The sequence below is a fragment of the Saccopteryx bilineata genome, chromosome 7 (genome assembly GCF_036850765.1).
Source record: "Saccopteryx bilineata isolate mSacBil1 chromosome 7, mSacBil1_pri_phased_curated, whole genome shotgun sequence".
Classification (NCBI taxonomy): Eukaryota; Metazoa; Chordata; class Mammalia; order Chiroptera; family Emballonuridae; genus Saccopteryx; species Saccopteryx bilineata.
Genome location: NC_089496.1, coordinates 106,611,984 through 106,637,301, shown reverse-complemented (window position 1 = coordinate 106,637,301; position 25,318 = coordinate 106,611,984). Strand labels below are relative to the sequence as shown.

The following is a 25,318-nucleotide window of genomic DNA, read 5'->3' as shown; positions in this document are numbered from 1 at the left end:
ACAAGTGCTCACCAACTAGTGGGTATTATTGCTACCAACCAGAGAAGCACTAAGCTTTAAGAACTGTCACGTCCGAGCGGGATGCCCGCTAGTTTTCCAGACACTAGTGGAAAAGCGGTGAGATGGGCATCCACAGAGGACAGGGGTGGCTTTTCCTCAGGAATCCCGGGGCCCTCAAGTCTCCTTGTACCAGAGACAGGAAGTCAGGGAGAGGTGGACACACAGAGGGACTGGTCCCCTTGGTTGCCGGGCAGCCTTTCATGGACAGGAATTAGGTAGACTTCTGGGCTGTCCACCCTCTTAGGCCTACAAGGAACTTGGCTTCCAGAAAAACAGATCTTGAAATTAAGTTTTTATAATATTAGAGTTAGAACAGGGTAACCTAGTGATGACCTCTAAGAAGAGAACTAACTGGAACCTGAAGGGCCTGGCAAATAAATAAAAACCAGCGGCTCAGGAGGTCAGGAGAACTGCATTCACCCCAGGTTATTTCCAAGCGGGTAAGGCAGAACCCCAAGAAAGAGGGGGCCCAAGGGACTTCGAAAGGGGAAGGGTCATGGCCCAGAAGCTGAAGGATCAGCTGAGAGATGGGATGTGACCACAAACGGGGCCAGGAGCCAAGGACCACAGGCCAAGGGAGGCTCCATCCTTGACCTGGGCGGAGGGGACGGCATTTCTGCACCACCAATCTGGGGTCACTTGACTCCCTGGGACCCCCCAGTCCTGGCTGAGCTGGTTGCCGGGAACCCTGGCCACTAGGACAAGCGAGGCAGTGGTCCCGTGACAAGGGTCGGAGCCTGGACCCTGAACCCTGGGCTGGAGCCCAGCCGGCCTTTTATTGACCCTCTTATCTATGCACAGTAATTTTACCTGCTGCACAGGGTCATGGAGACCGAAAGGGACAGGGCGCATGGCACAGCACACGCTCTCAAAAGTGGTCAACAAAAGTACCTCACCCAACAGTTTGTTCTGAATAACGTGCGGTTTGTGGAGCCTCAGCCTGGGTAAATTCCTAACACTGTCGCCGGGCACGGCATGTGCCCTCTGCGCCCTGCCTCCCTCCGCTTCAGAGCAGGTGGCCCCCAGGCATCAAGTGGGTGAGGAGAGTGTACTCTGGAAGCTCTGAGTCAGGGAGCTGTGGTCCCAGTCACCTCAGGCACGGGGGCTGATGGCCTGCCAGACGAGCACAGGGCTCTTCCCCACCTCGCCCTGAGCGCCCTGGACGGTATGTGCAGACAGCTCCCAGGGAGGGGCCGGAGGCGCGGGCCGAGTTTCCACATCAGTCATGTGTCCCCAAACGTGTGAGTCTAGACACTTGACATATCGTCTTCTTGATTTCTTTTCCTGTCCGGCATGTTTTCTAACGCATAAGCCATCGCTAACGTTCTGGCTAAGGTCAGACGTTTTTTCCCCTCTTTATGGTTAAAGGCAACCGGGGCAGCTCAGTCTTTCCAAGGGCGGGGCTGCATTATGGAAGGTCTACGGGATGCCCTGTTTGTACTCTCTCCGCCAGTTTGCACGACCGGTTCTCCCTTGGGGGTTACTGACCGGAGCACCTCGAGATGGGGAGGTGGCCCTCCTGGATTACAATTTGGCCCAGTGGTCACAAGGGTGCACGGGGCGGAGTAGGGGGAGGGGGAAAGCAGGGGGCACAGGGCAGAATGGCCTCCCTGGGGGCCCACCTGCTGGCCTGGGGCCACTCCTGGGACCCGGACTTCTGACGTCTTCTTAGATACTACGGTTTCCCTCAACATCAGGACACTGTTCCAACTCATCTCTCCGTACGCCGCAAGCTACAGAGTAACCCTGAACTGACAGCGGTCGAGTCTTTCTAGGTCTGATTTCTGAACTCAGGATGCCTTCTACCCCATAAGCAGAGGGAGGCAGACATTTATTTGCTAGTATACCACAAACGTGTTCAGTAGAATTTAGTTCTGGCTTTTGAAGTCCTACCCCCCCATCCCCAGGGAATACAATCTTGGTAACTTGGCAGGGGCATCAAACATCTTTTAAACAGTCCCAAAGAGGCATGGCAAGGAAACGCCCCACGTGAGCCTCAATCAGCGCTGACAGGAAGGGAAAAGGCTTCAATGGGCCACCGTGGGCCAATGGTGTTCACATGTCACCTCGATGTGAGATTTCCTGAGGTTGATAACCGCTTCGTAATTCTATTTTCTTTTCTTTTCTTTTTTTAAAATTAATTTTAATGGGGTGACATTGATAAATCAGGGTACATATGTTCAGAGAAAACATCTCTAGGTTATTTTGACATTTGATTATGCTGCATTCCCATCACCCAAAGTCCAATTGTCTCTGTCACCTTCTAACTGGTTTTCTTTGTGCCCCTCCCCTCCCCCAACCCCTCCTTCTCCTCCCCCCCCACCCCATAACCCCCACACTCTTGTCTATGTCTCTGAGTCTCATTTTTATGTCCCACCTATGTATGGAATCATATGGTTCTTAGTTTTTTCTGATTTACTTATTTCACTCAGTATAATGTTCTCAGTGATTCTATTTTCAAAGAGTCTTTATTCGGAAGTGAGCGCGGAAACACCTAGGAGTAAGGGAACAGGTGGAACCTATTTGTCCCCATAGGGCTCAGGACAAAATGTGTGCGTGCCACCAGGGCAGACACTGGACAGGGTGACAGGTCCACAGACCTGCGTTGTGGTATTGCCGGCGTTTTTATCGGTTGGAAATTATTTTCAAATAAAATGTTTTTTTAAATACCAATTTTAAAAAAACCCCAGAAATTCCTTTCGCCTGAGTCATTTCACTTCTAGGAATTTAATTTAACGATGCCATAGAGCTGTTTATATTGTGAAACAGTGGAAATAACCTAACAGGATAAGTAAGCACTGGGGAAGGTGTCCATGAATTACTAGACGGGTGAGGAGCCAGCTGGGGTGGGCACAGCGTCCCTGTGGGGGCGGCAAGCAGCTCAGCGGGGCAGGGGTCTCAGGAAGCCCCCCCCCCAGTGGAGCGTGGGTGGAGGCGGGGGTTCCAGGTCAGCAGGAGTCATGATTGGAAGTGGGTGACGAGCAGATGCAAGACCCCAGGGCAGAGGTCCCTGCAGGCTGGTGCCCACGGAGCGAGGCCCAGAGTGACTAGCTCCACCTGGGGGCACAGCTCACCTCACAGGGGGAGTAAGGGCAAAGTGGTGTCCTTGAGCAGGTGGTCGTGGGGGCAAGGGACGTGTCGGGCAGGGCCACCAAGAGTTTGCTTTTAGCCTAAATTGTCAGAGAGGTCAGACGGGGGTGCCTGGGCCCCAAGCTGCTCGGGGGCGGAGTCAGGGCTGGGGACAGAAACTGACCCTTTTCCTTTTTTTGCTTTTCCCTGTTTCCCAAATTCCCCATGATGAATGTATATTCATGTTGGCAGGATTTTGTTTTTAATTAGTTAGGCCATTAGCTAATTACCAGGTGGCTAATGAGACAGCGGGCACCCAGAGGGTCCTTATCCGGATGAATAGCCTGAAGGGAACCCCCTCCCCTCCCCTCCCACGCACAGTACCCCACGTTTCAGCCCCCCACGGTTGTCCAGGAGGGGAAGAAGCTTTGGGCGGAGGAGGTGCTGCACACTGAGTACATTTAGCAGGGCTGTGGGTGCTGCCCCCACTGAGCACCCCCTTCCCCACCTGCTCCCCCCAGATGCGTGCATGCACACACACGCACACGCACACGCACGCGCACACGCGCACACACCCTGGAACCAGCTCTGACCTGGGGGACTTCAGCACTTTGTGGAGCAGCTCCTTGGAGATTTTCCGGAGGTAGATCTGCTTCCCCATCTGGGGGACCAAGTTCATTTCCAGCCACTTCTCGCAGGCGGTGATGAGCCCCTCTTCCTGGTACTAAGAAGGCAAGACAAGCCAGGAGCTAAAGGAATCCCCGAGCTCTCGGCGTCCCCTGCTGGCCAGCAGCAAGGCTGCAAGCATGCCCCAGAAAGGCTCAAACCTTTTCTTCAAAAGAAACTGCAGCTGGTGACAATTTGTTTGAGTGTTTGCTATGCTCAAGGACCTGCACTAGGTTGCTTTAAATCAATGCTCACTGCAATCCTGCTAGGTTGGTTCGTTATGATCCCTATTTTATGGATGGAGAAACTGAGGCTCCAAGGTTCTTGCTCTTGCCTGTGGTCACAAAAGTGCAGAGCCAGGTGCAAATGTCCGACCACAAGGCTGGCATGCAGAAATCTCTGGATCAAGTCAGTGACTGCTCATGGGAGGTCCCGCGGGTCCACCCCATGTGGGGCCTTAAAGCCAGTAGTGAGCACATACCCTAAAATGAATGTCCAGAGAAAATGACAAAGGTATCCCAGGACCAGGGACCTTGTGCGTCCTCAGGGCTATGGTCCTTCTCAGACCAAATAGTGCCTACGAAAGGCTGACCGAAGGCAAAGACGCCACCGGCCAAGTGACTTTCTAACTACGGAGGGAATAAAGGTGAGGACGATCAGTCGTCTTCGACACAATAGGCACTTAAAACATTTAGGTGCTATTATAAGAACACGGTGACGTGCTGGTTGCATGTGAACCGAGTGTTCCAGTCAAACGTGTCTGTTTCAGTGTGAGCGGCCTCATGGAGTGAGGCTGGAATCAGGTCTAAAGTTCGGACCCAGTGTGACCTCTGAGACCCCGGGTCACCCTGACCAGGTTGTCCCCCTCCTTGGGACTCCGTTTTCTGAGCAAGTTAGATCACATCCTTCATTCCCAGTGCTCATGGGGCCGAGGTGGGACAAATTCCATTCACTCCAACAAGAATATCCTGGGAGATTATTTGCTGTTTTAATAAAAAAAAGGCTGTGCTGTCCCCCATCCCTACCCCAAGATCAATACTTTTCTACTTTTGGGGAGTTAAAACATCCTTTTTAAAAATTGTTCACTTAGCAGAATAAAATGTTGGCACCCTTCGGTTGGGGCCTATGGTAGAAATGTGGAGTGGGGCCTGGTGCGTGACCCAGAGTCTGGGGGCTCTTGCGGGTTCCCTAGGGGCTGTGTGCCCTGTCCAGGTTGGTCTCACCTTGCAGGCGGACCGGTAGAAGCTATTGAGGTTGTCTGGTGCGAGTCCGTTAATCATCGTGGTCACACACCTGCAGAGACAGAAGTGCTGTTCCCGAGGCGCCCGGGCTGCTTTCAGACCCGCGAGCTGCCCAGAGGGTCTCGTTCAACTCTGGGGGCAGCAGAGCTCTCCCGTGAGGAAGGAGCCTCGGATCAGGGATACGGACATTTGCCCAGGGGACCCCCTTTGGGCCAGCAGGATCTGAAGACCCAGGGAAAGGCTGCGTCCCAAGCAGGCAGTTGGATTGATGGGCAATTGTGACTCTGATCTTTGAATATTTCTCTCTCCCGTAAGATCTGCCATGGCCCTGTGTAACCTTTGTAAAAATAGTAACATTGCTTAACAAGATAAAAAGAAGGCTCTCCAGGAAATGAGTGGGGAAAAAGAGGTCTGACAGTGATGGGAAAAGTCAGCCTGTCTTCGAACTACATGCTTTTGTGTGTGAGACTAAATGGAGACTTTTTAAGCCAAAGATGAACACAGGTGAAATTGATGGAGAGACTTTTTAAAGCCAAAGATAAACACAGGTGAAATTGATGGAGAGACTTTTTTAAGCCAAAGATGAACACAGGTGAAATTGGTAAGCATGGCTTGCGTGCTGCTGGGAAGTCACTGCACACCTGACAAATATCTCTCAGGCAGAGGTAGCCCTGTATTTGCATTTCATGCCCGGGAGTCAAGAATCATGACTTGAAATGAGCGTGTTCCTGGGAGGATGGTTCTGCTGTGAGCTGGTAATGTGTCAGTGCACACACCTGAGGGTCTCGGTTCCGTCCAGGCTGCGCTCCGTGCAAAGGAACCCCGGACGCCCGAGCCCCCAGAAGAGCAGCAACATTCCGTGAAACGAGTGGGTCGGGAGGCCCCTTCCCCCTCTCCCAGGCTGGCCCTGGCCACGCCTCACCGCGTTCCCTTACCTCTCATACAGGCTGCTGAACTGCAGAGCGTGAGCGGAGGCCAGCACCCCCGGCATGTCATCCAAGTTCATGTCCCACTGACTCGTGTAGAGGTTGTTCAGGGCTGTGGCGAAGGCTGGGGAGGCAGCATCCGAGAGAGAGCCATCAGCAGGGGTCTCTGCGCCCCACATCCCTCGTGTGCGGGCACCCTCCCCACCGGATGCTTGCATGTCCACTAGCTGGGTAACCAGAGTTGCCAGTAGGGAGAATGCACCTGCTCTGAGCCGGGCGGTGAGGAATGCTCTGGAGAGCCCGTCCTCAGTGTCTGTGCCTCAGGCGACCTCTACTAGCCTGGGGCCCATGTCCTATGCAGGGAGGTGACAGCTTCAGTCCATGCTATGTGCACGTAGGTGCGCTCTTCTTCTCTGGGATTGACACATAACTGACAGCAGATCTTTCCTGGAGTCTGAGGTCTTCAAAACTGTTCCAGACTCCTGGGCGGGGCCAGGCTCATTGGGTAGTTTAGGAACTGAGCTCCCGTGACTAGGGATCAGTGTGCTCTGAGGACAGCTGGCCCAACCTGGACCTAAGGGATGGTTTCCTGACCCACGACTGATCACGGACCATCACAGTACGTGATGGCACGCACGTCACATGAACACAGAAGCCTGTGCCCAGGTGGTCAGGACAGGATGCGGAGAGGGTGCGTGGCAGGCAGCCCCCAGAGGGAGGGTCTCTGCTGCTGGCGAGGGGCCGTGGCGGGTCCAGGGTGGGCCTGAGAGCTTCTCTGGGCCGTGTGCCCCCGAAGGGCACTCACATCTTCCCTGGGGGTCCTGAGAAGCCCATTTCTTCCTTCTCCTCTGCGTCCCCCCCAAAACGAGCTCCTCTGTGAAGCAGCCTTTTCCCTCCGTCCATTTCCCCCAGCGGTTCCAGCCTCCTCCACGCCCCTGGCTCCACTCTGCTATTGTAAGGAGGGAGCACTGGACTCTGGCTTGTGTGGTGTTTTTGTTTGTCTGTTTCTGAAGTTGGGTTGGGGGGGCTGTTGGTTCAATGGCATCCCCACAGAATGAAGACAGGTGTATATTACCAGATCTAGTGACCAGGGGGTCATTGATCTTCAGTGAAATGACCATCTTCTTCATGGGGGGTCTCTCTCTGATCTTCCGAAGTGCTGGCGCTGGTCAAGGAAACGAGATAAGGGTGCCCAGCTGTGACGGCCTCTGAACTGTGCCGGACGCGGGCTCAGGCCCCACCCACCCCGGCGCGACCTGGATCACGGCGTGTGCCATGTCCTGCACTCTATGTGGTGTTTGTTGAGTGGATGCATGTTTGAAGTGACTGTTTATTGGGAGAAGTTGCAAACATAGCACAGCGTCGCTGTGTGCCGTGTGCGCCGTGCACAGCTTCCCCCGTGAACCGCCACTGTGATCATCAACACCGGGCAGCCCGTGCTTACACTGCCTCTCCAGTGTCGACCGCGAGCCCCTTCCCCTTCAATGTCGACCGCGAGCCCCTTCCCTCCTCCGCCTGTCCTCCTCTGCTCCCCCATCCTCTCACTAGGTCGTGAGCAGATCGAGGGCTAGGACTGGGCCTCAGTCCTCTGTGCGCCATGCGCCCCCAGCTCAGACCGAAGCCGGAGACCCGTGGCCACCTGCCGAAGGACAATGTGGGACTGAGGTGTCCACTGGTGGCTGCCTCCTGAAACTTTGCCCCACGGGCCTCCAAACAGAGGACCCCCATCACCAAAGGCTCCCCGGAGGAATGGAGGGGGCAGTGCAATTCACCACCAGCCTCCCCCATCCAGCAAGGGCCGTTCTACAATGTGAGTGACAACACACACTGGTCTCCAGGGGTGTCCCCCACCACCGCACAGAGCCAAAGCCGCTGCACCGGCTCCAAGACCCTCCCACTCGTCCCCTGCTCACGGCCCAGAACATGCCTCCTGATAGTTTGTTCCCCGGCAAGGACATGGGGCTCCCTCCCTCCCCCATCAGGGGCCCACGTGACCCCGTGTATGTTAGGTAGCACCCCTCCCAGGCGGGCTTTATATTTCCTCCCGGACGATCTGCTATTAGCACCACCTGCCGGGCAGACACACTGGGCGGTTGACTCGCCACTCCATCCGTCCCTGAGACCCAGCACAGCTGTGCACACAGGTGCTCAGCCAACACCAGCTGAGGGGATGGAATGGATGGATTCCATCACCAGCCTCCCAAGCCTGCTGTGCTCACGGTTCCAGGGAATGAAAGCGGACACCAGTCAGGAGCCAGACGGCAGGTCGCTCTTTGCAGCCACAAAGGCAGTCGAGAAAGGAAAAGGACAGAGAAGAGAGATCCATCTCCCTCGGGCAGCGAGGCCCCAGAGCTCACCCTGACTGCGTCCCCACACGCTCTCTCTCAGGCCGCACCCGCTCACTGAGCACCTGCTCCCGTGTTCCCCGAAAATAAGACAGTGTCTTATATTCATCTTTGCTCCTAAAAACGCGCTAGGTCTTATTTTCAGGGGAGGCCTTATTTTTCCATGAACAGGAATTCACATTTATTGTTGAACAAAAGATTAACATTTATTAATATACTGTAGTCATGCCATCACAAACATCAGCATAAGCAGCCAAACTCTGAACTCCATCAAGAATTTCCTGTGACTCTATTTCCATGTACAACCATCTACCCCGCTTCCCCGAAAATAAGACAGTGTCTTATGTCAATCTTTGCTCCTAAAGACGCGCTAGGTCTTATTTTCAGGAGAGGCCTTATATTACTAAGCTTGAAAAAAATTACACTAGGTCTTATTTTCGGGGGATGTCTTATTTTCGGGGAAACAGGGTATGTGCTGGGCCTTGCTCCTGGTCTGGGACATGCGTCCTGGGTCTGGGTCTGGTGCAGCTGCCAGCGACAGCTCTGGCCCCGGGGTGTCATCTCTGCACCTGCCCCAACGTGCCCCTGTCACGTCCAGCCTCCAGCAGCGGCTCGGACCGGAGCAGTTGCGTCTGCAGGGCCACGTCCTGTCTTTGAAGAGAGGCCATGCAGGACAATCTTACCATAGTGCTAATGCTAACTCTGTTTTTCCCTCCAAAACCTCACTGTCTGGGTCCCCATGGCCTTTCATTGGTTGCCCAGCAAGAGCTGTGACCTGAGACAGGGGACACGGAAGGAAGAGCTCAGTCCCGCTCGTGAAGACTCCAGGACAAAGGCTGCGAAGAGCCACGAGGCCCCTGAGTGAGCATGACTGTGGGAATGCCGTCACCACTCCGCTCCCGGCCAGCCGGGAAGGGCTGAGTCACAGGCCTGGTGCCGGGCATGTTCGGCAGGTGGGCAGGCAGCTGGGCCCTCCCTCCAGGCTCCGGGCCGGGCAGTGCCCAGGGGCTCCGGCAGCCAGTCTGGCTCTGGAACGACAGGGCCCTGCTGCCCTGTCCTGGAAATGCCACCTCTTCCTGACTGGCACACCGGGCTGGCTGGCTGGCCTTGGAGGCCTGGACTTTTCCACAGCACTTGCTTGGCTGCTGAATTGTCCAGAGGCGACACCATCTGTTGCCCAGAGGAGAAGCTGGCAAGGCTGCCAGAGGGTGCGGGTGACTGGGATTAAACAAGGAGAGAAAGAGAGGGGCGTGGCCTGCTGTTCAGAATGAGGAGGCATCAAGAGAAGAAAAAGGAAAGCAAAGGAAAAGTGAAATCCATGTACACGCGTGAGCCTCTCACCGCAACAGTTTGGGGCCAAACAAGCCCCTGATGCCAGGACTAGGCCTTCCTTCCAGAAAGCCCATCCAAAGACACGACACGACCCACTTTCTCTTCTTAAAGAAGTAGCTGGAGTCTCCATCTGAGCTGGCCGGATGAGACTACGGTGAGAACAACAGCTGATATTTGCCGGCCGCTTTCTCCGTAATGGGCACGGTTCTAGAACGTCACAGTATGGCTGCCCCCTCCCTCTAGCCTTCGAGGCAACACAGTGAGAATGAGCGTGCCCATTTCAGAGATGGGAAGCTTGAGGTTAAACCCCGTGAGGGGGTCGCACCAGGGGCCTTGCTCTTTTAACTGCCAGGGGGCGTGTGGGTCTCTGAGCTGGTGCCCGTGAGAAAGTACCTTGCAGAAGCTTCTCCAGTGCCTGCACGGGGCTTGCAGTGTCCCCTCCCAGGGCCACGAGGTAAAGCCTGGTCAAGGTCTTGGACTGGAAGAGCTGGGGCAGGTGCAGCTCCCACCGGAAGCCCAGGCACTCGAGGGCTACAACTGGGGAGAGAGCACAAGGCAGAATGGGCAGTTCACAGCCCGCAGGCCGAAGACACACCACCCTCCCCAAGTTCCTCGGTTCTGCCGCAGAGATGGAGCAGGGCACAGGCAGGCCGCTTCCCTCGGCCTCTCCTCTCCGGGACAGAGGGACAAGCATGACAGCGGGGGCCTCAGGGAGCTTCCTGGCTCCCGGGACACAACAGGCAGGCACACAAGGTAGCATAGGAAGCCACAGCCATCCAAGAGGGTGGCCGACCAACAGCAGGCGGTAGGACTGCAGAGGCTCATGGGCCGCCATCCCACATGGGGAACTGGAAAAGGCTTCACGGGGAGGGATGTTGGTGGGGACACTCTGAGGGAACTCACCCTGCCGTCCCCCATCACAGGGTTTCCCAGCCTCGGCTCTGTCCGTACTTGGGGCCGGATGATTCTCTGTGGTGGGGCTGGCTGTCTTGGACACTGTGGGATGCTTGGCAGTCTCCCCAGACTCTACCCACTGGATGCCAGTGGTGTGACAACCACAAAGGGTCTCCAGAAACTGCCACACATCCCTGGGTGAGTAAAATCAGTATCCAGGCCCCTGTTTAGAACGATAGGGCTGTCGGGGCCTAACTATTGCTTGTTCGCTCACCAGAAAGGCAACAGCCAAGTGCAATGTCGGGGTCCTCGGGTTACGACACAGTTCCGTTCCTACGACAGTGACGTGGCCTGCATGTCGGTGTAGGTCGAAACACACCCTAGCCTAAGTCACCAACCTATCCTAACACAGTTATAAAATCATCATCCAGGAGGACATAAAAACACAACTCAGCCACAGAAAAAGGAAAAGGACGTAAATACACTGGACTGTACACTGGGCTGTAGGAACAGGAAAAATGACACGTCTCAATTCTTTTAAAGTTCTTACGGGAGTGAACATCGTCAACTTGAAACGCCGTATGTCGAGACTGTGGTAACCCGAGGACCCTGTATAGGGAACGGCCCATCACCGGGCAGCAGAGCTCTCTCTCCAGGGCCTCGCCTTCCTCACGGGAACGGGGAACATCAGAGAGGCAGCTCGCTCACAGGTGTGACAGGAGATCCCAGTGGGAAGAAGGCTCTCTGCACACAGTGAAGGGCTTTACGTGGGGGAGTTGTACCACACCCAGGACCAACGATGAGAAGAGAAGGGACTTGCATGGGGGACCAAGGGTGCCAGGCCAGGGGAGGCATGAGCAGCTCTAGGTGAGAGGGCCCTGCAGGATGGGTCTCTGTTAGCACAGAGCTGCTGGGAAGGGGGCGGTGCTCGGGATGTCCCCCCAAAACCCCAACTCTCAGTGCTCTATGGGACCCCGAGAGCCACTTAGCCCGTCGACTTATTTCTTGGCCAGGCATGATTTTGACTGCATGACCTTGGGTACCTGTTTCATCTTCTGTTATTATTATTATTAGTGTTATTCACCAGATCTATGACCTAGTTTGGTGCTGGGGCTCAGAACCTAAGTTCACGTCTCAAATATTGGATCGCTTCAGGGGACAGTCCTGTTTTTGCTGGAGTAGAAAGAATCCTACCCCATTGGGGTGATCTGAGGCGGGAGCAGAATTGTACGTCAAAGGTGTCCCCTTACTGGACGTCCACATCTGCTTTCAGGATGGCAGGTGCATGGCAGAGGTCACAGAGATGGCTCCAGAGCACTGCTCAGGGGCCCCAGTCACCCAGAATGGACAAGCAGGAGGGACTCAATCAGGCTCTACAGGGAAGGAGGCTGGCTTTGCCCTCGGGCAGACGCAGACACTCCCTGGGGTGGCATTTATCCAAAAGGGCTCCTTCAAGGAGCTGACCCACCTAGCTTTCTTGTGAGGCTCAATGAGCCTCTTCCCAGCTGGACAGACCTAGTCTGGTTCTTGATTATAACTCAGAAAAGTCCTCTTGGACAAGGGCAGTTGGGACATCACAGTCATGGCCAGTGAGAGCTAAAAGGGATGGGGAATGAATGCCCTGCGCTTCCGATTCAAGGTCCATTTATCACACCGCACGCCCACCTGCACTGTGACCATCAGCATACGAGGATGAGTTTCCCCAGCTTGGTTTCCTTCATTGCACATCCTAAGGGCACCTACTACACATTAGGCTCTGTGCAGGGGACAGGGACCGAAACTCACAGACTGGTGACGTGGCCCCTGGGTCTGGGTTCCTTCCACGGAGCCTACGGCGCGCCCTGAGGTCAGCAACATTCCTACTGAAGCCTCTGGTGACAAGGACTCACCTGCATCTCTGCTCTGGAGGGCCTTGTCCTTCAAATTCTCAGATAAAATTTTCTCAATTTTTGGAATGCGTAACCTCAAGAAAAAATACAATAAAAAAGTCCGGAAGTTAATACCGATATTTTTCTCCAACTGCCACCTGCATCAATCCAGCATAAGTGCTCCTGGGGCCACATCGATCCACCTGACCACATCGCACCCTTCGGGAGAGTGTCCGCAGGTCACCATTTGTCTGCTGATTTTATAAACGGGGAGCTCTGTCTGCTGCCTTGGTCAGGACAGGAATTCCCACCGTTAGTCTATGGGAAGGCCTCCGGGACGGGGTGTTTAAAGCCACATGTGGCTGCCTGCACAACAACGCTTTGGATGAGTGTCCAAAACAATGTCTAGCATATAGTAGGTGCTCAATAAATATCTATTGGAGGAAGGGAGAGGAGGTCTGGGCATCTCTTGGAAGTGAGTGCATGAATATTTCTGTTTAGAGGCTACGCACTCCCCAGTCTCAGAGCCTCCGAACACTGAGCTCAGAATTGACCCCAAACCTGACCCTGAACCCGACCCTGCTCCTTGGGCAGCGGTTCCTATTTCGGAAAATGGCTCCAAAGTCTCCAGGTGCCTGGGTCAGCAGGAGGGGTGCTGTCACATCTGATCGCTTGCCTAGATTGGATAACAGGATCTTTTCAATTCATCTGTCTCTCGCTGTTCTTTTTGCTGTGACCTCCATCCAAGCTGCCATAGTCTCCCTCGCAATCACTGCTGTAATCACTGCTGTCTCCAGCCTCCCGCATGCTCCCCTCTGATGCACACCCCACACTGCCGCCCATCAGGGATGAGGATCCGGTCTTGTCTCTCCCCTATGGAGACCCCCCACTGTCTCCCCCAGGACTCTCAAGTAGGGCTGAGGATCCCCCCCCCCGTCCACCCACCCGCGACCCCTGCTCCAGCCCGAGGAGCGCCCGCTGCCCCCGTCCACCCACCCGTGACCCCTGCTCCAGCCCGAGGAGCGCCCGCTGCCCCCGTCCACCCACCCGCGACCCCTGCTCCAGCCCGAGGAGCGCCTGCTGCCCCCGTCCACCCACCCGCGACCCCTGCTCCAGCCCGAGGAGCGCCCGCTGCCCCCGTCCACCCACCCACGACCCCTGCTCCAGCCCGAGGAGCGCCCGCTGCCCCCGTCCACCCACCCGCGACCCCTGCTCCAGCCCGAGGAGCGCCTGCTGCCCCCGTCCACCCACCCGCGACCCCTGCTCCAGCCCGAGGAGCGCCCGCTGCCCCCGTCCACCCACCTGCGACCCCTGCTCCAGCGCTTCCCAACAGCCGAGGCCACCCACCCTGCTGCCCTTGCTCTCATTTTCAGGACGCCCAGGGGGCTCTCTCGCTCGCCTTTCCACTCGCCATGCCCCCACTGCCCCTTCCAGATATGTCGAGTTGCTGCTTTCTCGGGGGAGGCTGGGCACATGGCCCTGCCCACTGCCCACCCGGGTGTTACCCCACTAGAACTCCTTCCACAGAGCCGTGGGGCTGCCTCTTTCCCCAGGCAGCCTTCGCACCGGGCTCCGCAGTCATCCCACAGAGACATTTGGTGTCTGTTGACCGTTGTCACCCTCACCTGGCCATGGTGTCAGTGCCCAGTCAACAGCCGTTCAGTGATCGAGTGACTCGCAAATATGTTTTTCCATAAACACTGTATCCCGCCCACTGAGCAGGGAAGTGAAACCAAGTTTGAGTCACATCCACAGCTTGAAGACAGTCATCCAGAAAACCCAACCAGCCAAGGGACACTTAATGACCACGCCTGATCAGCGTCACCTTTGCCATGCTGTTTTCAATGATCCCAGGAACCTCATGGGCCAGGGTGCACAGAGGAGGGCTTGGGCGCAGAACCCTGTGTCCAGAATAATGCCGGCCACGTACTGACCTTTCCAAGTGGAGAGGGGTGGCCGCAAGTGACTCAGCCTCAGGAAGGCGGTGAGAGCCTGGCTGTTTACCCAATGGGGGCAGGGGGTCTGACCTAAGCCATCCTCGGTTCCCTTGCTGGCCGGGGTCACACATCTGGGTCCAGCTGGCCAAGATCGGAAGTTCAGACCGTGACCTCAGAAAGCAGCAATGGGTTTTGGAAATTACGGGGCGACGCCCGTGAGCTCAACTGCCCTCAAAACATCGCTGCCACCAGCTGAGTTGGGAGAGTCCAGACTCCAGAAGTGATGACAGTGCCTGGTGTCGTGGCTCCTTGCCCGGCTCTGCCGTTTATCACGGAGGCAGTTTCCAGGGGCTGGGTTCATTTTTGGGACCAATGGAAAAGTTAATGGAATCGATGGTATCTGTGAGTTGTCCTCTCTGTTTGAGACCCAGTGGCCTGGGATGAAGTGGCACGTGAGGATGTGGGGAAGGTCATGCGAGGCGGGGGGCTGGCTCCCCTCGGTCCTGACCCACGATGGAGACACAAGAGGGGCAAGGGGGACATTCTATACATTTCGTATGGACCCACGGGCTTCCTGCAGCCAGCCAGCCACAGGGCTTCTGGCTTGACACTTGCAAAGTGCCACTTTGATTTCTCTTTTGAGTTTGGCCCTGTGGCTTGCCCTGGCTGACAGGATGTGACCGGGCTGAAGGTTTGAGAAGCATTCGTGCGGCTGGTCCTGCCCTCTGCCACCCCCAGGGCAAGAACATGCCCAGGCTGGCCCCCTGTCTCGGGAGGAGGCTGGGAGGCTCCTGGCACAGAGCCTGAACCGCCCGCTGAGCCGAGCCTGGATCAGCTGACGGCCAGATGCGCGAGGCAGCCGCCTGCTCAGAGTGGCGCCTCTGGACACACAGCTTCCCAGCACCGCTAGGCAGATGGGCAGGTCGGTTGTGCTGCAGGCCAGGGGCTCTGATTTGGGGAAGGAGCTAAAAGGCACAGTGAAATAGGGGGCCATTGGCCCACGGAGCCCAGGGCTGACACACCCCAGGATGAAATCACCAAGACCAAGAACTAGAACTACTGCTCAGGCCAGAAAGCTAAGAGCTCTATTTATGGAGCATCTTCTATCTGCCAGAAACAGGGCTAAGCATGTTCAATGTGCTGTCTGATTCAATCCTCAAGCAGATAACTCTTCAAGGGAGAAGCAATAATCACCACTTCACAGGTAATGAAACTGAGGTTCAGAGAGGTGAAGCCACTGGCTAAAAGTCACATAGCACGTACATGGAGGAGCAGGAATTCTAACCCTGTCCGGGAGACTCCTCTAAGGGTCCTAAAGCCCAGCACAACTGCCATTGTCCTCAGGTTTCTGTGCTCCACTCACAGCCGCCCACCACCCCTCCCTTAGCTGAGTCAGGGAGGGCTCAACTCTCATGAGCCAACCAGCGTTGTCAGTTTTCTGGGTCAATCTGCCTGCATTCCCAGGCCCAGGCCCAGGCCACGCCTTTTCTCCAGCCTGGCTGTGGCGCTAAGAAACACAGTGAGTTTTGGCAAAAGCCTAGGACATCTTCAAGGCTCTCACCGAACAAAATACAAAATAAATTCAAGAGAGTTTATTCAAGGCTGTCAGCAGCCAGTGCAAAGCCAACCACTCATGGGACTCTGAGTTTCATGGGGCCATCAGAGAATTTAAACCCCAAACACAGACGGATGTTGATTTATTCAAACCTGTGGGGTGGGGGCCATTGCCGCAGGACTGGCCAGTGGGTCTAGAGAGAAAAGACTTGGATACTTGCTTTGCAAACACGGAGCAAACAGATCCTCCGTGGCAGGCGCCGCCCAGGGCCCAGGCCACGCGCCGGCAGCTGTGGCCGTGCGCTCAGAGAGCAGATGCGGGGCCAGGCAGGGCCCAGGCAGGGCAGTGGGTCAGTCTGGCAGCTGTGGCCGTGCGCTCAGAGAGCAGATGCGGGGCCCAGGCAGGGCCCAGGCCACGCGCTGGCAGCTGTGGCCGTGCGCTCAGAGAGCAAATGCGGGGCCCAGGCAGGGCAGTGGGTCAGGCTGGCAGCTGTGGCCGTGCGCTCAGAGAGCAGATGCGGGGCCCAGGCAGGGCCCAGGCCACGCGCTGGCAGCTGTGGCCGTGCGCTCAGAGAGCAGATGCGGGGCCCAGGCAGGGCAGTGGCCACGCGCTGGCAGCTGTGGCCGTGCACTCAGAGAGCAGATGCGGGGCCCAGGCAGGGCAGTGGGTCAGGCTGGCAGCTGTGGCCGTGCGCTCAGAGAGCAGATGCGGGGCCCAGGCAGGGCAGTGGGTCAGGCTGGCAGCTGTGGCCGTGCGCTCAGAGAGCAGATGCGGGGCCCAGGCAGGGCAGTGGGTCAGGCTGGCAGCTGTGGCCGTGCGCTCAGAGAGCAGATGCGGGGCCCAGGCAGGGCAGTGGGTCAGGCTGGCAGCTGTGGCCGTGCGCTCAGAGAGCAGATGCGGGGCCCAGGCAGGGCAGTGGGTCAGGCTGGAGGAACCAGGAAGTGAGGGGTCCCCTCTGCCACAGGGCCCCGCTCTGTGTCCCCAGAGAGGCTAGAAGGACCTCGCACCATGAAGAGGTGATGCTGGAAGCCTGCTGCTCAGAACCCCTTGGGAGGGAGGTGGGGTAGAGCCAGCTGCCCATGGGAAGTCAACGGACTGGATGGAAATTCAGATTTGCAAGAGGGGTGCGGACTCAGAGGCAGGACCGGCTAAGTTTTGTTTGCCAACAAATGGGTTGATACACTTATAGCAATCCTGTTACGGTCCAAAATGCCCAACGCAAAGGAAAAGCCAGCGGAAGAAAATGGTCAGTCTCACTCTGCACTTCTCTCACCGCCACACGCATTCTCAGAGGAAGGGGTCGCATTGACCTTGGCCTTCCCTCAGGGGTGGTCCCCAAGGCAAGTGGCCTTGCCCCTGGGCCTCGTAACAGCCCAATGAGAGCGGCTCAACCATGGGCACCGCCCAGAAATTTGGTCTATCCCGATGGGGGTGTACCCACCATGGGCTCTTTGATCTCCCTACCTGTCTGGGTGCTTCAGAACATCATCCAAGTCTATGCTCACAGCTCTGGACATCTGGGAGAGCGCCAGCAGGTCCCCGGAGAAGGGGTCTCGGGGGAAACGCCACCGGTTGGTGGAGCCGGCTATCCGGCGTTCCAGCCGAGCTCCAGGCTTCTTGGGAAACAAAAGAGACAATAGGTTTTTCAACTCACAGAAATGTCCGATCATCCAAAGAGTACAGCAGAAAGAAAATGAAGACCGCTTTTCAAGGCTGGTTAATTTTCAAACACGCCCAACACTTCCCACGAAGCCATCTTCCCAAAGCAAACACAGTGTGTCCGTAAAGTCATGGTGCACTTTTGACCCGGTCACAGGAAAGCAACAAAAGATGATAGAAATGTGAAATCTGCACCAAATAAAAGGAAAACCCTCCCAGTTTCTGTAGGATGATGTGGCAGCAAGTGCACATGCGCAGATGATGACGTAACACCGTGAATACAGCAGAGCAGCCCACGGCCATGCCAGTCGAGATGTGGACGGTACAGAGGAAAGTTCAGTGTGTTCTGTGGCTCACTAAATTAGAATCCGTGACCAAAGTGCAACATGAATATCGGCGCATTTATAACGAAGCGCCACCACATAGGAATAACATTACTGGGTAGGATAAGCAGTTGAAGAAAACTGGCAGTTTGGTGGAGAAACCCTGTTCTGGTAGGCCATCAGTCAGTGACAAGTCTGTAGAGGCTATACGGGATAGCTACCTAAGGAGCCCTAAAAAATCTGTGCGTGAGCCCACATCGAACTGCATTGAATAGGTATGAAACTGGGAGAGTTTTCCTTTTATTTGGTGCAGATTTCACATTTCTATCGTCCTTTGTTGCTTTCCTATAACCGGTCAAAAGTGCACCATGACTTTACGGACACACTGTATACTCAGTGGACAGACCATTTCAAGCCACAGAGCCACTTGGTATTTAGGATCTAGGAGGGGAGGTGCCAGAGGCAAAGATGCCGGGGATAGAAGGTCATTTATCGTCTGAAACTCGGAACAACCCATGAGCAGGGATAGGATTGTGCCTCAGGAAACTGCTCTTTAAGTCCTTATCCTAATGTGTGGTCCAGACAGATACCAAACCGAGGAGAGCCTATTGTGGCAAAATACACAGAACATAAAATTCACCATCTTATCCATTTTATGGTGGAAATTTAGTGGTACTTAGTACATGACAATGTTTTACAACTGTCGCCACTACTAGTTCAGAATGTTTTCGTTACCCCAAAGAGAAACCTTGTCTCCTGATCCCCACCCCCCCCAGCTCCTGGTGGCACCCCCAATCTGCTTTCTGCCTTTGTGGGTTTGCCACTCTGGATACTTTATATAAATGCTGTCATGCAATGTGTGGGCTTTTATGTCTGGCCTCTCCCACTCAGCATATGTTTTCAAGGTTCATCCACGGTATCTACAACATGCGTCAAAATGCCATTCCTTTTTTATGGCCGAGTAATATTCCATTCTATGGCTAGACCACGTTTTCTTTAGCCATTCATCAGAGGCGGACACTCAGCCTCTTTCCACCTTGTGGCTATTGTGAATAGTGCTATGCTGGGCATTCATGGACAAGTTTCTATCTATTTGAACACCTGTTCTGGATTCATCTGTGTATGCTACCAGAAGTCGAACAGCTGGGTCCCTGGGCAGGGACTTGTACTTAAGACATTTTCCCCCCAGCCATTTCTTTCAGGGAGCAGAGGGGTACACAGCATGAAAGTAGACCTCGGCCACTGTGGCTCAAGGAAACCCAGCCAGGACAAGAACACCACGAGGGACCCATCAGAACGGGCGCAACTCATCCACAGCCTAGTCAGCTACCAGCAGCGTGGTGGGGAGAGCAGGTAACAGGAAGTGGGAGGAACTGAGTTGTGCACCCCTTGGGCAAGCCATCGGACCTCCTGGTCTCCGTATGTGACATGGGAATGATGACCATGATAATGAGGATGAGGATGATGGTGAGGCAGTGAGGGTGCTGGTAGTGATGTGAAAATGATCAAATAAGATCCAGTTTAGAAACTCTGCCTTAGTAGATAGTGCCTGGAGTGTGGCGGCAGGTGGCTGGAAATATTGGAGGCTGAGTCTCCCCGTAACGTCAGATGCGCGTGCCGGTCGGCTCGGACCCTGGCACCTGACACCCTCTGCCCAGCAGAGTCAGCCAGCGAAGCCTGAGGTCCCCCTGGTCCAGGACCCGCCCCTGTTGGGACCGGGAGCTTTGGGCCGCACCATTCCCTGCCCCCCTGGGAAGCAGGGCTACTTACCGGATTCAACATTTTCGAGAACGGTAGCGGGGCTTTCACGGGGGGGGGGGGTGAGAGGGGAGAGGCCCCTGGAAGACAAAACAGGTAATGCTGATGTTTTTGAACCGTTCCCAAAGGTTATGGAGGAAGCTGGCTGAAAGAAGCTATATTTTGTTACAGAAGTAACGAGTCAAGCCTTGTGGGTGGGTTGTCTTTCAAACCGAGAGAATATCTCGTTTCTTAAGAAGTGCATTCGTAGGCTGACGCTTCTTTACTGTGCTGGGAAAGTGGTTCCGATAAAGCAAAATGGGACATAACCTGTGATTCTTCACCCTTTCCGAGGGATGGAGACCAGAGGGCTCTGAGTAGGCTGATCGTATAATTTGCTACTTGGGATGGTCCTGGGGCTCCCGGACCCTTTGTGCCTCCCAGCCTGGAACCCCCAAAGCCCCTCCCCTGCCAGGTCCACCGCGCCAGTCCCGGGGGACGGAAGGTATTCCCAAGTGGGTGGAGAGTCCGCCACCCTTACTCTCTGGAGCTCGGGTCCACCACGCCTGCGTTCACAGGAGAAGCTCGTCCCACGGAGGCACTCGCATCGCCTCAGTCTCCCAATGGCGGGACTGCCGGGGGCTGGTCACCCTCTGAGGCCGAGTCCTCAGAGCGCGCATGACCGCTGGGATCACCGTCCTCCTTCTCCTCTGGGCCCAGGGGCTGTGGCAGGGGAGCTGGCGGCGGTGTCCTTGGGTTGTGGCGGGCACCGTGGCAACGTCGGGGAAGGTTCCGAGCATTCCTGTTCCGGGCCTGGTCTCAGCACAGCTGGGGCCATGGGACTGGTGGCGTCTCACAGAGACCCCCACCCGGGGCCACGCACTTCTGCCCCAACCTCTCTGCCATCCCGGGTCCTGTAGAGCCCTGTTTGCTTATCGCACCGGGGGAGCCGGGAAGATTCTCGGGAGCAGCCACAGTGAGATCCAACCCCCGACCCTCGTCGGAGAAATGGAAGGTTCTCGGGTCCCCCTCAGCTCTGCCTTCTGGGTGCTCCATTTCCACCTCTAGTGTCCAGAGATGGTTTGACCAAAATACTTACAAAGAAACCGGGGACTTGGGCATCATCAAGAACAATGCCTGCTGACTTGTTTGGTTGGTAGATGATTTATTTTTTATTTTTTTATTTTTCTGAAGTTGGAAACAGGGAGGCAGACAGACTCCCGCATGCGCCTGACCAGGATCCACCTGACATGCCCACCAGGGGGCGATGCTCTGCCCATCTGGGGCGTTGCTCTGTTGCAACCAGAGCCACTCTAGCGCCTGAGGCAGAGGCCACAGAGCCATCCTCAGCGCCCGGGCCATCTCCGCTCCAATGGAGCCTTGGCTGTGGGAGGGGAAGAGAGAGACAGAGAGGAAGGAGAGGGGGAAGGGTGGAGAAGCAGATGGGCGCTTCTCCTGTGTGCCCTGGCCGGGAATCGAACCCGGGACTCCTGTACGCCAGGCCGACGCTCTACCACTGAGCCAACCGGCCAGGGCTGGTAGATGATTTTTAATCTGCCGTCTCCTGGAACGAAGAACTGCCTAAAAGCTGGGGACCAGACCAGGAGCCTGCATTCCGGGGATCAAGGTGGAATTTTGTCGTGTCCTCAGACACTTGGTCTGCAGAGCCCGGGGGGGGGGGGGCTGCATCTGTTACACCTGGGAAACCTGATCCATTGAAGTCCTGCCCCCCTGTCCCCCCAGGTCTCCCCAAAATTCCAGCAACTGTACTAGGAGCCTGGAGTCAGCGCAGCTCAGAAGACCTGGGGACGGGCTCCCTCCAGGGCCCTTGCACGTGACCTCTCACGTAAATTATGAAGTAAAACAAGAAAGCCATCATCCTGCCTCCTTGTAATTGCTTCTGGGAACAAAAACGCTGTAATTGGGGCCCTGGCCGGTTGGCTCAGCGGTAGAGTGTCGGCCTGGCGTGCGGGGGACCTGGGTTCAATTCCCGACCAGGGCACACAGGAGAAGCGCCCATTTGCTTCTCCCCCCTCCCCCTTTCCTCTCTGTCTCTCTCTTCCCCTCCCGCAGCCAAGGCTCCATTGGAGCAAAGATGGCCCGGGCGCTGGGGATGGCTCCTTGGCCTCTGCCCCAGGTGCTAGAGTGGCTCTGATCGCGGCAGAGCGAAGCCCCGGAGGGGCAGAGCGTTGCCCCTGGTGGGCGTGCTGGGTGGATCCGGTAGGGCGCATGTGGGAGTCTGTCTGACTGTCTCTTCCTGTTTCCAGCTTCAGAAAAATACAAAAAAAAACAAAAAAAAAACAAAAAAAAACACTGTAATTGGGAGGCACCTCCGAACGCCCCCCCCCACCCCCAGATCTGGGATCTGCAGTACAGACAAGGGGTCACTGTGGGGTATCCCATGGCGGCTCCCTACCCTGGTCCCCTCAGAGCCCAGCCACCAAACATGGCCCTGAAGGAGTACAACAGACGTCTCTTGCCGTGGAGAATTGGATGCACCCGTCCCTCCCTACCTTGTGCTCTGCTCTTACACAAGGATGAGCTGTGTGTGTGCATGTGCGTGTGTGTCCATTTCTGTGTGGGTCACGGTCACATCTCAGATGTCTTTGCACGCATGGACAGATTCGCTCCCTCTCTGTGGCTCCCTCCCCTCCACCCCAACTTCCCCCAGCTACCCACCCCTGGAATGCAGGGACTCATGTAAGGTTTCCATGAAAGTGTTTGAAATACACTGTCCAGGACTATTATGTCCATTAGGGGCCAGACGGGGTCCCTCAGGTAGGCACTTCTGAGTCACAGATCAGAGCAGGCCCTTGGGCGCTCTCTAGTGGCCACTCTGGGGAAGTGCCCAGGGTGCCACATTCTCTGTGGTCCCTACGTGGGACTCCTACCAGGTCTGGGCTGGTCCACCATTCCCTACAGCAGTGATTTTCAACCTTTTTTGAGCTGCGGCACATTTTTTACATTTACAAAATCCTGAAGCACACCACCTACCAAAATGACACAAAATGACACTCTAACACAGTACATATTATACATATAGTTAATAATATAGTTTCTAAATGTATTTATGTGAAACCTGGGCCTGTTTCAATGAACACAAAAGGGATATCCTGGCAGGAATGGGAGAAAGACACACACGAAGCTCTTCCTCAACAGTTCTCAGTCTCTCCCTGTTTTTAGTTTTTATCTCAGTCAAGCTTGAGAAGCTCAGCTCACATAGATATGTGGTTGAAAACAGGAGCAATGTCAAAATAGCTTTGTTGGCCAGGATGGGGAACTCCTTGGCAACAGATAACCAAAAACTGTCCAAAGGAAGATCAGCAAACTTTAGCTTTAAAGTTAGATAACATTGTGATGCATGTGATGCATTGTATATCACCCTCTGCGGGGGCCTCTTTTAAAAAGAAAAAGGTCAAATATCTATATACACCATCAGGATAGACATAACCAGCTAAGGCTGAGGCTTCATGTAGTGGTGGCAACATTTACCTCCAGTCCTGACCAGGATTAGAAATCGGGACCATGGAGAGGAGTAGCAGCTTTAACTACTCGCTGCGGCCACACAATGACAAGTGCCCGGCAGCCCGAGCAGCCCGAGTGGGGACCTTCCTGGGTGTGGATGAGAAGCGGCCTACTATTGGTTCATTGCTAGTGGTCGGGATGAATCCTAAAAGGTGATTGGTCAGTGAGCATTCCCTGTGCCTCCACCCTTCCTGTCGCTGATAGCTGGAGGGATTATGAGGGGAATGTTTATGTTCGGATGGAGGCGGCTGGTGGTGGGCTAGATAAATAGCCTCTGCAGGCCGTATCTGGCAGGCGGGTCATAGTTTGGGGACCCATGTTTAATTTCCCCACAGCACACCTGACCATGTCTCACGGCACACTGGTTGAAAAACACTGCCCTACAGCACCTGAGCTCACGGACTCAGGGCCCTCAGCCTTCTGAACATGCATCCCCCACAGAGCTCTTGGGTGCTGAGCTATTAGCCAAAGTCAAAGACAACGCATCCGAGGGAATGGTGACGGCCCCAGGGCCGTCAAAGCCCTGCCCTGCAGCTGCGCTGTGTCCTGGAACGTGCAGTGACCCAGCTCCGCAGGCCCAGCCCAGTCAGCAACCCCACGAGCACAGGCCTTCGGCGGCTCAGACACCCAACCTCGTGGAGCACGGCTCTCAACGCAGCCGCCTCTATCAGTCTCCCGTGCCACAGTGACAGGGGGATTCCAGCGGGACGTCCGCCTCCTTCTTGAATGCTGCAGGGATGAGGAGCTCACTGTCTTACCAGATGGCCCAATCCAGCCCACTCCACCCAGTCACACGTGTGGAGGGCTGTGGGGCACACTGAGAAAACAAGCGATCTCAACGGGGGTGCTGGCACCGACTAGCTGTGTGACCCTGGACACGTCCTTAGCCTCCCTCGGTAGAGAGTGTAAGCCTGGGGCGCCCGGGGCTGGCAGCTTGGAGTGTGAGGCCTCAGAGCCTGCAGGCTGGCCCTAAAGAGCCTGGTGCCAAGGAATGAGGGCCCTGGACACCGTGTGTGCAGTGAGAGGCCCCCACGGGGACTCCACCGGGACCAGGTGGCTCCCAGCATGTACGCCTTGCTCTTGAGCCAAGTCCTAGATTGTAGCGGGTGGTCTCAGCAATGGGAAAGGAGCACTGGCCTGGGCCGGACACTGGCCACTAACTTGCTGTGACCTTGAGAAAGTCCTCTCTCTGACACTGGTCTGCAAAACAAAGTTTGGACAAAACCAGGTCTCAGTTCCGTCCACAGCTGGTCCTGTGATTCCAAGATGGACCGGACCGGGAGGGGGATGACAGTGCAGTGGCCCTGGGATGATGACAAGGTGGAGGACGAGCCCCAGATCTGCGATTTCATACCCTCATATCACCTGGAGCGATACTGACCTAAAGTTTTTCTTGAAGAATGGACTTACCTTTTTGCTGACAACTTTTTCTTACCCTGTTTTTAAAGTGAATGTGTTTTATCAACGAAATGACATACTTGGTATGTTGTTTTATTTCTGAGAGTCTTTTAACTACATTGACTATTTTTAAAAAGTCATTGGTGAGCTGCCTTTAAAAGTCTTCCTTATTGCTGTTGGAGGCTCGTGGCGTGCTGGGTGAGGACCAGGGAGCTGCAGGGACTCACAGGATGGGCCACTGACTGTGTTAAGTGTTTCTTTGTACTCTAAGGCTTTGACATCGTGAGACCTTGCTGACTCAGGTTCCTAGAGATAGTAAAGGACTTATGGACAAGTGAGCCTTCCATATGCAAACCGACCAATCCAGAGCCCAAATCCCAACCTCCTCCTCAACTGCGCTCTCATCCTCAAGATCACTGTCCCCTCCCTGATGACCCAGGGCCAGGTACCAGACAACTGTGATGTGCCCCTTTGCCCCAGAGCCTGCTGCCACGACCCCAGCCGGCCAAGCGGCCTACTTACCTGCCCTCCTCCTCCTCCCTGAGGAAGCCACAGCAGCGACTCCCTCTGCCTCCCGGCAGTCCCTGGTGCTTCCCCACGTGGTCCTGCACGGCCCCTCCTCTAGGGAATTGTAATCAACTGTCTTCCCAATGGCCGGTGTCTCTAGAGCTATCGGGCTTACCATTCCCGGAGAGTGATAAAAATCTACATTTTGAAACACTGGCCCAAGGCCTGGGGTTCTGGGAGGATTCCTCAGAGGAATCACGTCAAGGATGAGTCCGA

General features: G+C 55.5%; 1 protein-coding gene across 1 annotated transcript in view; it reads right to left on the bottom strand.

The window, feature by feature from the left end:
• The window catches only part of BTBD16 (BTB domain containing 16), a 40,662-nt gene extending 23,099 nt beyond the window's left edge, over nucleotides 1–17,563 (bottom strand). Inside the window, exons 1-7 of the mRNA XM_066240394.1 lie at nucleotides 17,358–17,563; nucleotides 12,423–12,496; nucleotides 10,033–10,176; nucleotides 7,038–7,127; nucleotides 5,972–6,086; nucleotides 5,019–5,088; nucleotides 3,723–3,853 (exon numbers count right to left, since the gene is read on the bottom strand). Coding sequence (XP_066096491.1) covers nucleotides 3,723–3,853; nucleotides 5,019–5,088; nucleotides 5,972–6,086; nucleotides 7,038–7,127; nucleotides 10,033–10,176; nucleotides 12,423–12,496; nucleotides 17,358–17,563 — 830 coding nt within the window. The remainder of the gene's footprint in view (nucleotides 1–3,722; nucleotides 3,854–5,018; nucleotides 5,089–5,971; nucleotides 6,087–7,037; nucleotides 7,128–10,032; nucleotides 10,177–12,422; nucleotides 12,497–17,357) is intronic.
• Nucleotides 17,564–25,318: the final 7,755 nt, after the last annotated feature.